The following is a 15,219-nucleotide window of genomic DNA, read 5'->3' as shown; positions in this document are numbered from 1 at the left end:
TGTGCTGAGTATTTCATAGTAAAGGGTGAAAGAGGCTGAATTCCAAGGCCCCTTTAGAAAAGGAGTTTGTTTTTTCTTCAGACAACCTTTGATTTACTTTTCCTTTTAATCTAGGAAAGCTGCAATCCCATGATGTTAGCTGACCTGCAGCCGTGATCGGCACTGCCGCATTTCTGATTGTTAAATTCTTACCTTGCAAGATCAGCATTTGGATTATACAGCCCAGGCTAGCTTCCCCAAAGAGCGCTTAAATACACGAGAGTTAGCTGGTCATCGAGTAATGGGGGTTGCATCTGGGCAGGGAAGAGGGAAGGAAATACATTTATCCTAGCTCATTTTCAACAGTGGTAGTATCATGGTAATCATTATAGCCTTACATTTATCTGTCTATACCATGTAGGTAACATCCTTTATTAGACCAAATGTTTGAGCTGGAGTAAGACAACAAGCTTTTCGGCACATGAGCACCTTTTTCAGGTCTGGGCACATTTACCTTTGCAGCTTTTCTCATGTAGACCTCAGCATCTCCCCCAGTTAAGTAGTTCAGCTGAGACTGCTGCCAGCTGGCTCCAGTCTGTGTTACTGTTGCCTGCTAATCTGCCTTGGACTCGGAGCTGTGTGTGACTTCTGTTAGACCTTGGGGCCAGAAACCAGAGGATTCTGCTTGTCTGACCCTTGCAGACTTCTCCTGGAGTCAGTGGAGAAAGATAGGTGCCTCTGGACAGCAATCCCTCTCACCCTCTCTTGAACAAGGCACCCAGCTCCTAGGTGACAAATGCCGGAGGCCAGTGCTTCTTCTACTGCCTAGTGGCAGCCATAACTAATTTCTCAGCTCTTCACAACCAAGTCTGGTTCCTCCAACTTATTAAAATAATTCAAGGCTGTAAGATGATCTTCTGGGGAAAAAAAAGTACTGCTGTTGAGAATGTTAAGTGGTTCAGTGAAATCTAGGTGCAATTTTTTTCATGCTGGGAGGCACCTTTGCTTCCCTAAACTCTCCAGAGTCTCAAAGATCAAAAGCTGTTTCTTACTAATTTGGAGAGAGACAGATACAAGGCTTTTGCTCCCTTTGAAAGTTCTGTTCCTTGCCTTCTGGGGTTATAAAATTTTGCAATCCCAGCTCAGTCTGTTGTTCAAATTCCTTTCCAGCTGTGTGGTCAGTACGCAGAATTAAATCCCAGAGAAGTGGACTATTGGTGCTCAGTGGGAAATTTCCTTGTAGTGAAGTCAGCTCCCTCCAGAACATCTGGAGCTGGTCCCTGGTGGGACAGGAGAGCTAGCCAGATGCACCATGGAGCTGATGCGTTTTGGCAATTGCTGATGACCAAGTTGAGCGTGCACTTGCTCCTCACGCTATGTGCAGAAGACCTGTGTGCTCTCCATTCTCATTATTTGAACGTGTATGTGTGAGAGGATGGTTGGGGTTTCCTGTGTCCTGTTACCCTTTTGCATGGACTGGCTTGACCCCCGTACCCATCCAGCCCTTGGGTTGCCCAGCACCTCACATTTTCTCTGTGTCTCCCTTTCAGATGTGGATGTTCTTCAAAGACTGGGCCTGTCAGGGAAAAGGCCATCGAGCGGATGGTCATCACGTACGGTTCCTCAAGGGGTCATTCCTTTCAAATCAGGGGTCATCTTCACTCAGCAAGCACGTGTCGAAGCACCGGTCAGCACCATCCTCCCCACAGGCTCCAGCTCTGACCTGCTCCTAGTGCTGAGCCTCTGCTCCCACCGCGTCAACAATGCTTTTCTCTTTGCTATCAAGAGCAAAAAGAAAAAACTGCAGCTGGGGGTCCAGTTTGTGCCTGGGAAGATCATAGTGTATGTGGGCCACAAGCGCTCTGTATATTTTGATTACAATGTCCATGATGGCCAGTGGCACAATATGGCCATCAATATCCGTGGCCAGACAGTCACTTTATTTACTTCTTGTGGGAAGCGCAGAGTACATGCGGATTTGCATTTTAAAAAGGACGAGGCATTGGATCCACATGGATCTTTCCTCTTTGGGAAGATGAACCAGCACTCCGTGCAGTTTGAAGGAGCCATCTGCCAGTTCGATATTTATCCTTCCGCCAAGGCAGCTCATCATTACTGTAAATACCTAAAAAAACAGTGCAGGCAGGCAGATACCTACCGGCCAAACCTGCCCCCCCTCATCCCCCTCCTGCCCAGGGATCCCAGTGCCTCCCCACGTACCCCACAGCATATGGACCCCTTGCTGCAGGGTCTGAGAAACCTGACCACTGCTGCCCCATCCTTGGAGTCTGGCAGGGTCACTGCACCCCTCAAGTCTCGGGGTTCAGGTGCAGCAACCGCCACCTTGGTGTCATCCCCACCATCACTGCCAAGACTGACAACCAAAGCCACAAACGTCGCAGCGGCCCCATCTTCTGTTCCATCGAGTACTGAAACACAGCCACCCACCCGTTCGGTCCCTCGGGGGACGGTGACGACCCTCAGGGTGTCTCGGCCCACTCCCAGCACGCGCATGGAGAAAAATCCCCTTCCCACTGCCAAAAAGGCCTCACCAACAAGCCAGAGCCCTGCCACGGCCGGCAGGAAAGAGTCCAAGCAAGAGACCAAAAAGAAGATCAACCAAAAACCCACCATTGAGCCCTCTGAAGCACCCAGCACTGTAAAGCCAACGAGGAGGATGACTGATAACACAACCAGCAGTGTCCACTTTGTCACCCTAAAGCAAACCCTGCAGAACCCAAGCAATGGGCCCATTCCAAAGAAGCACGTGCTGTCCCCCACCAGGAAAGTGGATCCTAGTAACGTCCCTCTGGTGTACACCAAACCACCCCTGGGGTCTGCCCGTCCCGTCTCCAGAGCCAGGGCACAGGCCTTCAACCTCACAACCCCAGCTGCGACCGATGGCTATCAAATCTTTGACCCCCTCGGACCCACTCCGTTTCCATTTTTACTGGGATATCCAGGAGTGAAAGGAGAGAGAGGACCTCAAGTAAGTTCAAGCTCTTAATGCTAACTATTTCCAGTTGCAGATTAGCTAAATGGTTGGCAGACCATAAACCTATAGAAACAAGGGTTTTCTATAAAGCTCAGTGGAGTGTGACAACTCGAAGTAGCAGCCAAGCACTATTACATTGCTGATGATTACAATTTTAGCATGTATCTTATTGTAAACTTGAGTGCTCTGTGGTGGTGGATTCCCCTTAAAAGTTTGTGATTAAAGTTGCTGTTTAATGGTAGATTTAAGAAAAGAAAAAAAAATCCCACCTTCCTGCCTACAAGTTGCTGGTTAAAATTTTGATGGCCAGGTTGAGGCTCTGTTCCACACCACTGGTTTTACTCAGGGCCAAGAGGACAGAACTGCCAGTTACCTTCCAAGGAAAACCCAGGTGCCTCTAAAACATGCCACAAATTAACTATTTCTTAACCCTGGTTATTAATATGTTTTGTACCTGAAACTCCCATTTCCAGAAAAGTGCCCTGTTTCAGCAAATGCAGCTATAGAGGTTGCTTCAGGATTTATGTTTTTTAAACACTCTCCTCTGTTTTTAAGGTATAAGTTAATCTTTTTTTTTTTTTTTTTTATTTCTCATAGCCCACACTTAAAACGTGCAAAGAGTTTCCTTTATAAATTTAACTACTGCATTCCACACACAATAACCACTCTCAGGGTGTATATCTTGGCTATCATAAAAGTATACACACATTTTGTAATGCTAAAAGCAGTCAGGCCACACTAATTATCTGCTAGCTTTTTTTTTTTTCCAAATGCGAGAATGCAAACAGGATCTTTAAACTGGCCAACTTTTAGGAGGATTTGGTGTTCCAACCCAAGCCTTTTGCTATATTGTGTATACGAGAGAGGGGTTGTACATGTAAAATAAGTTTCTCCCAGACAGAGCCTTTAGTTGCCAAGTTCCAGCCTAGAGCAAATTTTTACAGCTGACTTCTTAAAATAGTGAAAGAAGGGTTTACAATGGAAATATTGAGACTAGCTTAAGGAGCACAATCGAGAGCGCTTGTCTGCAGATGTGCTGCTCCTTGTTGCAAGTAACACCTAAAGGGAAATGGTTGTGTTTCGCTAAGCCCTCAATGGTGCTTGCCTTCAAGGTTTGCATTTCGTGCCTGTCCCATTTCAAAGCAGCGTGGCGATTTCTCTCCCTGTAATTTGGGTGGGGAGTCACTCGTGGGGGGGTTTTGTTCGAAGGCTCCCAGCTCTGGGAGGGGTGAGGATGCTGCCCCGGGCAGGGGGGTGCAGCGCAGGCAGGCCTGCGCTCCTGCCTGACTTTACAGGCACACATCCCTGGTGTAGTCTTTGTACGTAGAGAAGTTTTGCTAAATCCCTGAGTAGACAGAATGAGCTTCAGTGATTTTATCTTTGGGCAGTCGTCTGTGTTTCGTGGAAAGTCATTTCAGGCATATTTCCAAGAGGAGAAATTCGGCAATTGTGAACTTCTCTTAAAACACTGCTTACCGGTAAGGGGTAACTCTGGGTGGCCTGCTCTGAGCCCAGTGAAATCCTGGCCTTTTGCACCTTCTTGCCCTTAAGTGTCATGAGGGTGACCAAGCTCCAAGCCCCCACTTCCCCCTGCAGTGTAAAGAGCTTATTATTGACCTGGAGTGGAAAATCCCTCTCAGCTTGTGAATCATAGCAAAGAAATGGACTCAGGCTGTGGAGGGCTGAGGGAAGAGATGGCAGGATTTTTCCATCCCCTCTGAGAACAACTGGAGTCCTGAATCGAGGGGAAAGAGAACATTTTTAGGCTCTGTCTGGCCTTATCCTCTTTGACTGCTGGAAACAAAGTCGGCACTTTGGGAGAGAAAGGTTATGGCTCGGCTGGAGCTGGCTGCCGTGCGGTGCTTGATAGCTCCTGTGACTCACTCGGAGATCTCTGTACCATACTGCGTTGGATGTCCCTGACGTGGGAAGAGAAAGGGAAGAAAAGACCGGAATGGGGATGACATGTTGAGAAATTAATGTAGCACTTCTATGGCCAGACGAGCATGTTTCAGAACAAGTGCTGATAAATGCTCCATGCTTGAGTAATTACCTGGCGCCGTCTCCGCGTTGCTGGGCAGACGTTTCTGATGAGGTCAGTACAGCCCTTCCTGCTCTGCCGTGCGATATCGCACCCGGCGCTTTCCCTGGACGGGGCAGGTTATGGGCTGGGAATGTCACACATGGAGTCTGGCACATGGGTGGAAGGATAAGATGATTAATTAGTTTTCCCAGTTTTGTTGCCTGATACAAGGTCTCTTCAAGATGACTGTCACGCTGGGCAGAGAAATGTGAATGGGAAACTCCCTTCTACCTTTTCAGCAAGGATTGGGGCCACTTTGGTAATGGTTTATGGGCAGAGGCAGGCTGGCAGCCAGCAGCACCCTGCCTGTCCAGCTCTCCACTTAGAAAGGACCATCTCTCATCCTCATCATCCCAAAATCAGGATGTGATTGACAGCCGGGGTGGGAGGCAGTGATGACTCAGGCACTGTGGTCTCTGCAGTTCTGGCTTTGTGCATGCTACCAAAATAACTGTGGCATCATCCTAGCTGGGCAGAAGGGCCCCTTCCCCACAATCGAGGGAGGCGCCCGCATGGTTAGAGGAGTGCAAGCAAGGGGCTAGAAGGATCTGTTCACCTGGCAGTAAACGGCAGCACCCTCCGTGGATTAATCCGTCCCGAAAGACCACCACGGTGCTGCGCAACAGGAAACGGAGACGCTGCGTCCCACATGCAACTCATGGCAGAGCGTTAATTCTTCAGGAATGTTGGGTTTTTCTGGGCGGATAGAGAAGGAAGGGTAATGTGCTCTTAAAAAAGAAAAATTTCTTGGGAACCATTAATAACCACAAGCATTTGGGATCTCGGCTCTACATTTCTTTTGGAGGGGGGAAGTAGCAAAAAGAACACCCAAGCATCATGCTACGTCAGTAACTCAGCACTGACTCAGCAGCTGGCAAACGTCCCTCTGAATCATCCCCACGGCTGCCCGCAGCACCTCTGCCGAGCCTCGCTCAAGACCTCCCGTCCCTGTGCGGGGCCAAGCAGGCCTCTGCTCGGCTTGCGGAGCGGTGTGACCCCAGCACATGCCTGCAAGTAGCTTGGACACCCACGAAAGAAAAATAGTATTTTGTTGCCAGCATGTCAAGCCCTTGCAAGGCTGTGATGCGATAGGTGGTTTGAATCCTTTGGCGGATGGGGTATCATTTGCTTGTCTATACCAGCAGCAGGTTTGATGGGGAGATTCAGGGGGCTGTAGCCCTCTCCCCTGCCCATCATCGCTGCCTGCTGGGATGTGCATGCTCTGGGTTACATGGTAAAGCTGCAGGAAACCCATTGCCCTGGCGCAGCCCTGGGGTCTAGCTGGGTTGTACACAGCGTACCCCAAGTTGGACCTTTCTCCTCCTATACTATAAGGCTGTAATTCCATAGCTTTTTTGCCCCTGCCAACCAAACGCCCCAAATTGACTCTTTTGACTAGTGTCTGAGGGTTATTTTTAGAGCAAGAAAACCATACCTGATGCTGAACGTGCAGAGGAGCGGGCTGAGTTCACTAAGAGGCTGTGGAAGCACTGAGTAACGCAAGAGGGGCAGGGAGGGAGGGAGGCAGCGTGTTTCAAACGACTCCCCAACTATCCAAGTCGGAAGAGTCCCCGGGCGGGTGCGCCAGCAGCCTCCAGTTTCCATCCGCACGGCGCGGTGCGTGGCCAGGAGCCCCAGGTTCGAACCCTGGTGTGGCGGTGCTCTGGCAGGCAGCCTTCTTTCAAAGGCAGATGTGTTTCGGAGCGCGACCCCAGTCTAGACTGCTCCAGCTGCCATCTTCTGCATGAGCAGTTTGTCTTGGAGCCCAGCTCCTTTCATAAAGCAGCAATCCTTGCCAATTCAATCAGTGGGTAGGGGAGAGAGAGGTGATTGGGAATGCTGATAAAATATGAAGTGCCTATTTTCAGTCCTCCTTGTACCAGAAAAGGCTACCCAGGCTGACAGCCTATGATAAATTAAGGAACACACAATGTGTTTGAATGTCTCTTAATGAATGAGTCATATTAATAAAAAAAAAAGATCGCATGCTTTGTGTAATACATGGGAAAAGTTTTAGCCTCACTCACACAAGTTGGATCATAATTTTTTGCTAATTTAACCAGAACTATCCCCAAAGGGCAATCTTCTTGCAGGCAAATGACTAAGCATCGGAGAGCTCTATTTGCGTAAGACAAAGCTCATTTTGAAGAGCAGTAGTTGAAAGTGTGATTGAGATAAATGTGCTGCAAGGGATATAGGGATGTATTGTATAAATATATGCGAGTATTTTTATAAATCTTTAAAAATAGAAAGTGAGTGATAGGGTATGGGATCCCCCTATTTCTTCACAGCCTTTCAGAGCTCCTTCCAAGGTCTGAGATTGCTCGAGAGCCTCCTGCAGAGACTGTTCCCAAAACGTCTCTATAGAAAAGCCGCTTTCATCAAGTTGGAATACTAATATTTTGCTATGTATTGTGCTGCTACTTTATTAGGAATCCAATTGTGGACAAGGACTTTTCTGTAATAGGTGTTGTACAGACCCAGAATAAACATCTGTGTCTATTGTGGAAATCGTATTACAAGACTGGCTTTCCACCAACATCTCAGTTCCTGCCAGATTTATGAGGGCTTTTTCTTTTTAGACTGGTTGAAACCCAGATGTGTCCAAGTTTAATATGATAAGCCTGCCTCGGAGAAGAAAGTAACCAAAGTGCTGGGTTGTTTTTTGTTTTTTTTTTTTCCCCAAAACTGCAGATTTGTTTTAGGCAGTACTTCAAGCCAGGTTTTAGTTTAGGTCCTGTCACCCTCTCTGCGCAGTGCCTGGCAAGGACAGTGAGGTGAAGCAGGGTTGGCACGTCTTTTGAAGATGAGGTCTTCTCCTCCTCTTCTGTTCTCCTGAGCAGGGGATTTTTAATTCCAGTGCTGCCCCTGTAGCTGCTCAATCCCTCCACGCTGGTGCTTTCCAGACATACACAGCTAAAGGGTGGATTTGTGGCAGTGGCCTTGGATGTGAAATATGCCTCATCCTCCTCCAGGAAGAAAACAAGGCAGGTTCTCTATCTGCAGGGGTAAAGTCACTGATTCAGAACTTGATGCCAATGTGAGGAGAAGCTTTTGATGCATTTTCTGAATTCCGTTTTAAGTTGGGTTTTACCACATGCAGTTAGCATCTGGGAAAGAAGAACATTCTCTCTTCTCTCTTCAGTCCCTGCAGTGCAGGATGCCCACCTCTGAAACAACCACTTCTGGGAGAAAGGAGAACTGTGCCACTAATGCTGTGCAGGGGTACAGAAGAGGGGAGGCAGCAGCCTCTCTCTTTAAGGAGAGACCTTAAAACATATATGTATCAGTCTATCAAGGTGCACTGGAATAGGAGCTGAATTGTGTCGGTAATTGTCAGCTATTTGCTAGGAGGCTGAGTACTTGTCCCTGGGGAAGCGACTACAGGAATGCTCTGCTCTCTGAGCAAGCTGATTCAGTAGTCATTCAAAAGGAAGCCAGTTGTTTCCCAAATCCCCAGCACCAGTTCCTCTACCAACTGTGCTTTCCTTGAAGCCCTCTCCGAACAGGTTCAGCCTTGCTCAGGCTTTGAGATCTGAAGGCACCCAGCTCCCAGCGGCATTGCTGCGGGCAGAGGAAGCCGGGTGAGGGGGGCCATGATGTGGGAGAGGCAGAGGTATGAACTGGCTGATCTCAGCAGCAAGAGGAAATGGTGAGATTTCTCTTGTCCTCAGGGTTCGATGTATTTCCCTTTCAGACAACTTAACTTAATTTTCCATTTGCAATTTGAAGCTCAAAAAGCTAAGGAAAAAAACGTCCCCTTTGCGCCAGAGAGTTTCCCAGCAGCAGCTTAGAATAAATCCTATAATCGTTTGGTGGGATCAGGCATTGTTGCTAATGCTACCGTGGGAAACTGAGAAGGGTTAAACTTTTATGCGGCTGCCATTAGCTGCTTCACAGAACTGTTCAGGCTGGTTAACAATTCAGCTGTTTGGCTTGAGAAGAGAGAGTATCTGCTTCTGCCGTGTTTCTCCTTGATCTCTGATTTTGCGTTGTGTGATAACAGGGTGTGTGTTCTCCGCCATCAGTTTGCAGAAGGGAGTAGGCAAGAAGCCAGAGAGACAAGAACCAAAGTGCGAGGAACGGTAGCTCGCTGCAGGAGGCTGTCAGCTTTGCCGACCTCATGGGGCGTCCCTGCAATGGGAGGGCAGGAGCAGAGAAGTGATATCTTCCTCCAGCTGCCAGGAAAAGGAAACCTTCCTGCCTCTCCGAGCACTGCCCACTGCTCCCTACGGAATTCCCCAGGGATGCTCTAAAGGGTACAGTGGAAAGGACCACACAGGCTCTGTGTGATCAGTTTAACTCTTCCCTGCATTAGGGGTGAGAGTGGAGATGTCTCTGGTGAGCGTAGGCGCTGCCTGGGCGTTACCTCCAGGCAGACTCTTAGTGGTTTGCTGCGCGGTGGCTCGTTGATAGACGCCTCTTACTCTCCGTGTGTCAGAGCCTTGCATTTTAAGTGGGATTGCATCCATCATCTGTAAGTAGCTGGGCCCCGATCCAGTCTTACTCTTTTCTGGCTGCTGCTGCTGCGGATGTGCATTTTTCTTCGTGTGTATTTCGGAATTGCTCTCCCCAGCCAAAGCCAGTTGTCTGACGTGGGCCTCTTGCTCGAGAACTTGAGCTGAACAATATAGAGGCATACATATAGGGCACGGGGCGGAGGAGAAATGAGTCACTAGGAAGGCACAGTACGTGTCCGATCCGATCCAACCACCAAGGAACCGCGTGAGAAGCTAGAAGGTGGTCTTGCAGTGCATCGTGTTTAACAACTGCCCGTGTTCATCCAGCTACCCCAGTCCTCTTCCACCTTGGCTTGCTTCTAATTTGTATGTGGTCACGCTCTTGTCTTATGCAGTTAACATCCTGGCTGGCAGATTTTAGCCACTCATCCTACGGTCACCTTATTCCTCTTACCTTTCAGGAGAGGGGAAAAAAAAGGCTGAATGAAAGGCAAATTAAACCAAAGCAAAGCGATAGGGACTCCTGAATTATGTACTGCTTTTTCTGTGCTGGTCCAGCTAAATGCCTTTCCCTTAACTCCGTATTCCCACTCCAGTGCAGGTATTAACTCTCTCCTTGTATTTGTGTTAGCTTCAGTTTATTCTGAACAGCCCACATTTTTGGAGAACATTTTTACTCAAGTGGCCAAGTACAATTGCAGCTGCTGTTAGCAAGAAGGTGGAAAAGGTCACCTCAAATCTGGTACGCACAGAACGCAGTTCTCAGGCAGTTGCATCTTCTCTTTTACTTCTCTTTCTAGGGGTAAATGGGGATGGGTTTTGATGGAGAAGAGGTTAAGGACTTGAATTAATCTTTGGTAAACTCTATGCACTGTCGCTGGATCAATTGCATCGGATTCGTGTTTTGATAGTTATCTTCCCAACTAAAAGGGCAAGGGGATTTTTTTAATAAAAGCCTGGATTCTGGAACACAATTATACACAAGGCTTAAAAAAACCTTACAATCGTGTGTCTATTTGCACAGCTATATAATTGCATTATGCATGGGGCCCTGAGCTGGCACAATGGCAGGTTAAAATTCTGTGTGTATTGCTAAAACGAGGGTCAGCTGTATCAATGAGGGTTGTTAATACAAGGACCAGTAATACTGTGTTAGCCAGCAATAAGCAACTTGCAAAGAGGTCAGATGAAGCGTCCCAGGCTATGGAGGCTGGAAATCTGCAGGACAGGCAACAGTGTTGGGTAGTAGTAGCGAGTGATAGGGTGGTAGAAGTCCATCCCTGTGTGTCTAAGTGTGGGGCATTAGCTATTCTATGCTGTGTAGGCTCTTACACTTTTAAAACAGTCCTTTTCTTGTCATCTTTATTACAGATAGAAATGACTACAGAAAAAAAATACATTACCATTCATTTGATGACCTGACAAATTAGTAGCACAGAGACCTACCCTGGGCTTTGCTTACTCCTCCCCTGACTTTTTTCTACTGTACCAAGTTTGGCTGGATGTCTTTTAAAAAAGATCTCTTTTACACTAATTAATTTGGTGCTTATGTATAGGAGGGTTGGTAATATCAGGGGAATGTTTATTCATCAGTTACCCATAGGGTTCAGGCAGGTTTCCCCTGTTCAAAATCTTATCCTGGGCATGAGGTTTAGGGTAGGGATCTCCAGGGCTTATTTTTGTTACTAAATCATGCACTTGATGACTCCTGTATTAGACATCGTGAACTTCTCACTCTTCCTTGGGGCCAGTAACACGCTGCAGAGCCTGAGCAGTCCTGCCAGGCAGTCCTTCAGCAGCAACAGGCCCAGCCTCGCAGCAGGCTCCGCTCGGAGCCATCGTGCACGTGAGGTCCTACAGAGATGACCCAGCGGGAAGGGAGCGAGGCCGTGCTGGGGCCAGAGTGCGGCCGTGGGGCTTGCGCAGCACCCGCTCCGTGCAATGCACCCATCTTCCCCATGGAGCGTTGCTGCTGCGCGGCTGGAGAGCTCAGGCTGCCTTCCAAACATCCTTCAGTCTGCTGCTCTGGATCGCTCTCTCCCATGGATGCAATGAAAACTTGTCTTTTGCAATAAGCTACTAGAATATAAATCCTCTGGGAGACACTTTAATTAACAGTTATTCTTGTTAGACATGTTTGGCTTGGGGGAAAAGAAGTTTTGAGGAGTTATTAGGAGTTGCAAGTGGCTCTCCAGAAATGCGAATTCTCCAGTCCATTGAAAAAAAAAAAATGAATAAATAAATGAATAAATTCAAAGGAGTTCAAACCCCATTGGTTAAGTATTTTTCCTAACCTGTTTCAGATCAGTGCACAGCTGGGCGCCTGATATCTCCACTTTGTTCTCACCCTGTTCCAAGAACCCCCACTACTCTGACATGTATGAGTTGACCTCTCCTACATTACAGAGCCGTATTTAAGAATTTCCAACATTGACATCAATTTTATTACATTTTATAACACGCTGCTTTAAAAATATGAAGTGCTGGGATATGATTATGTTGCAACTCATGTAGGAACCTACAATACCAAGAACTATACATCCTCAGCTGGTGTATATTACAACACACAATGTTCCTCCCTGGCCAAGGTGCTAACACATCACTTCTGTTGCATGCTAGCACGTAGCAGGAAACTCCAAAGCTGAGAGGCAGTTGTGTTACCCCTGTGTTACAGCACGGGTCCAGGAAACTGGAAGCGTGAAACACAGCTGTGATCACGGGAATGCGGTCCACAGCAGAAAGATGTGAACGCTCTGTCTCTACTCCGTGGAAATACATGCTTCTGCAGATGCTATTGTGCATGGCTTTTATCCCTTTATGGTAACAGCATAAGTTGAAGGGAAATTCTGGCTGTGGTGTTAAAACTGGCCCTTCTCCCCGGGTCTTCTCCAAATGGTTGTATTATGGGTCTCCCTGAAATACTGTCAGGAGCACCATCCTGTTATAGAACCATCATTAATACTTATTTTTCTTTTTCTAGGGTCCACCAGGTCTGCCGGGCTTACCAGGACCACCTGGCAAGAGAGGTTCCCGAGTAAGTGGTTTAAAAATTTCTCTCCATTTGTACTTGCATCTGCCTGTCCTACTGTTCCAAGGGCTGTTGTGTGTTCCTGTGGCTGAGTAATGATTGTTTCAAACCCTACTGCTGAGGTCTGGCGTTCCTCTTTTCTTTCACTCCCTGTTCAAGGTTTTCAGGAGGCCACACTTGTGATTTGCAGCTTCCCTGAGCTAAGGTTTGGCATCTGCAAAGGCTGGGGATGAATATTTCCAAATGGCTATCAGAAGAATGAGCTCTGTCTGTCTCATTTTGTTCCCAGTATCCATTCCTTGGTGCAAACGCAGTGCTTAACATTAGCTTTGGCTGCTTTTTGTTCTGTCCTTCGCTCTTCCCAGCTTCCCAAATTGCCTCCTTTGAGGTCCTTCACTGTCACTATGCCTTCACTAGTGGGACCAAGGACTCAACATACAAGGATGAGCTTTTGTGTTCCCCAGATTGAGACCTGCTCTCTGACTCCTTTTTGGGATCTAGAGCAAAATGTCTGAGCTGTTCTACAAGATCCATTACAAATTCCTGGATTTCTTCCTCCCTACATTAAATTCTGATGCAGATCCTTGAACATCGAGTGCTATGCTGAGGAAATATCTGGTGCTGAGTGCTGTAGCTAGCTGTGAGAAAAGCTTTCTGCATTGGCCTACCTGCAGAAGTAGTCTCCCAAAGCTGGGCAACACGCCTGACCTGGATACGGTTAACTGTTGGCACTATTTTCATGGTAGCAAGGTGCTGTCCCACAAGGTACGGTCATGGAGCCCATTTCCTGAGCGCTGAGCTGATGTGGGTTGGGAATCAAAAGATGCAAGTGTCTGAGGCTGGAAGGAGGGAATATTTGGATCCGTGATCCAGGCAGCATCCTGGCCTGGCAGCAGAGGGAGATTTCCTCACACATACTTGGCTAAAACTCAACCCCGTGTAATGTCTTTAAAGAACAACCAAGAGGCTAAGAGCTAGAAGGCCGTGCATTCCCTGAGGACACTTGTTACAGGCCTGTGAGATCTTGCAGTAACTAGTAAAGATAAACGTAGCTCCTTTCTACAACAGTAAAACCCAAAAGGTCTGCAGGACCCCCTGCAGCCTGGGCATGGGTGTCAACAGACCTGAATACTGATTTGGGCTATAAGCGCAAGGCATTAGATAGCACCAGGCTCAGGTGTTTTATGGACAGGACAATCTGTTCCACGCAAATATGTTCTTTAGTGAAACATCAGGACGACTGGTTGTACAGCTCTGTCTTCTGTTTACAAATACCTGAGCAGCAATCACATTAGCAAATTGCCTGGAGTTTGCAATTCTTAGCAAGTCCCCATTAAGGCTGAAAGTTTATTCTAACCCCAGCTCATGACTCAGGAGAGGTGTTTAGTGTTACTTCTTGCAACCCTGGGGTGTGCAAACTAGACTCCATGTCTGGAGACCCCAGCTGCATCCCCTGCCTGCTGTGTGAATGACCAAATTCCAGCTCTACATCCAAATTCCACTGCCTACCAAAACGTGAGTTTTTCTGAAGAAAAAAAAGCATTGTGAAAGCTGTGTCATAGCTTTCTGTGTTATTCCCCAGCTGTGGCATGCTGCATCCTATATTTAAGATGATCCTCTGAAAGACAATAAGCAACAGAGGATTTCTGAGTTCAGTCCCTGCCAGAGGTGCTGAGAATCGGCCCAGGAAAGAATTCCCAGTTAGGACGCGCTCAGCACAGCTGAGCCTGCCTTGGCGCAGACCTCTGCAAAGAGGCTGTGCTAATTTTGGGAGGGGGCAAAAGGGTCACTCTGTAAATGTCTGGCCTGGAACACTGGAGACAGAACTGCTCTGTGTACAAGTTGTTTTGACTTTGCAACATGTTTCTAGTATTTTGTTTCTTGTGGATCTTTGGGGTTTAAGGATTTCATTGCAAAGAAGAGCTGCCAGAAACTAAGACAGGCTTAGGGGAATTCTTGCGTCTTTTGCTTTTGTTGTGCACGAGCCACTTAAAAATAAATGTGCAACACTGCAGGGGTTGTGTTCTACCTCTGCCTAACCTGATCCTCAAACAACGCAGCCAGACAGTTCTTACACCAGCCCAGCCCATGGGTGACCCATGAGGTGTCCATGAGGCCCCAGCCCAAGACTGGAGCTCCTGAGGGGAGGGGAATATTGCATGCAATTTTGCAGTGCTTGATGCCAGGGGAAAGGAAGGATTTTTTTTCTTGTCACCAATGCAGTTTATGGCCTAAAGCATGAGACATAATTGCCCTTGTTGTAGCTTGCATAATTTCTACATTATTAATGCTTATACAGTTACTTGGCTCATTTGAAAATCTAGTCACAGCGTTTGACTCATGACCTTCTGTGGCTGTGAAGTCCATAAAGTGGCTCTTTTGCTGATGTAGCGCAGTATTTCCACTCCTTTGAATTCTATATTGTCTCTGTTTTATTTCCCTTTCTCCCCTCACAGTGCTCAGGATAAAACGCAAACTCTGATTAGCTTTTGCTTTGAAGGGTGAGATTGTGGTCAGTGACAGTTTGTAAGAAAAGCTGGCTGATCCCCCGACTCTGTCTCCTTGTTTCCAGCAGATAAGTATCGCTAGACTTGCCTGTACAGCCTGAGTGTTGCTCTTCCATGTAAGCAATGCTACCTGGTTTGCAATAACAAGTGCCAGTCTTTGTAAAAGC

At 47.5% G+C, this 15,219-nt stretch overlaps 1 protein-coding gene across 1 annotated transcript in view; it reads left to right on the top strand.

Moving 5' to 3' along the window:
• Positions 1–15,219, top strand: part of COL27A1 (collagen type XXVII alpha 1 chain) — a gene marked incomplete at its 5' end in the record, with an annotated part of 160,917 nt that overhangs the window by 12,697 nt on the left and 133,001 nt on the right. The window contains 2 exons of the mRNA XM_082327669.1: positions 1,530–2,968; positions 12,498–12,551. Coding sequence (XP_082183795.1) covers positions 1,530–2,968; positions 12,498–12,551 — 1,493 coding nt within the window. The remainder of the gene's footprint in view (positions 1–1,529; positions 2,969–12,497; positions 12,552–15,219) is intronic.

Source organism: Platalea leucorodia (assembly GCF_965183815.1).
Source record: "Platalea leucorodia genome assembly, chromosome: 15".
NCBI classification, from domain to species: Eukaryota; Metazoa; Chordata; class Aves; order Pelecaniformes; family Threskiornithidae; genus Platalea; species Platalea leucorodia.
The sequence above is the reverse complement of the archived record's forward strand: the minus strand, read 5'-3'. Positions and strand labels throughout refer to the sequence as shown.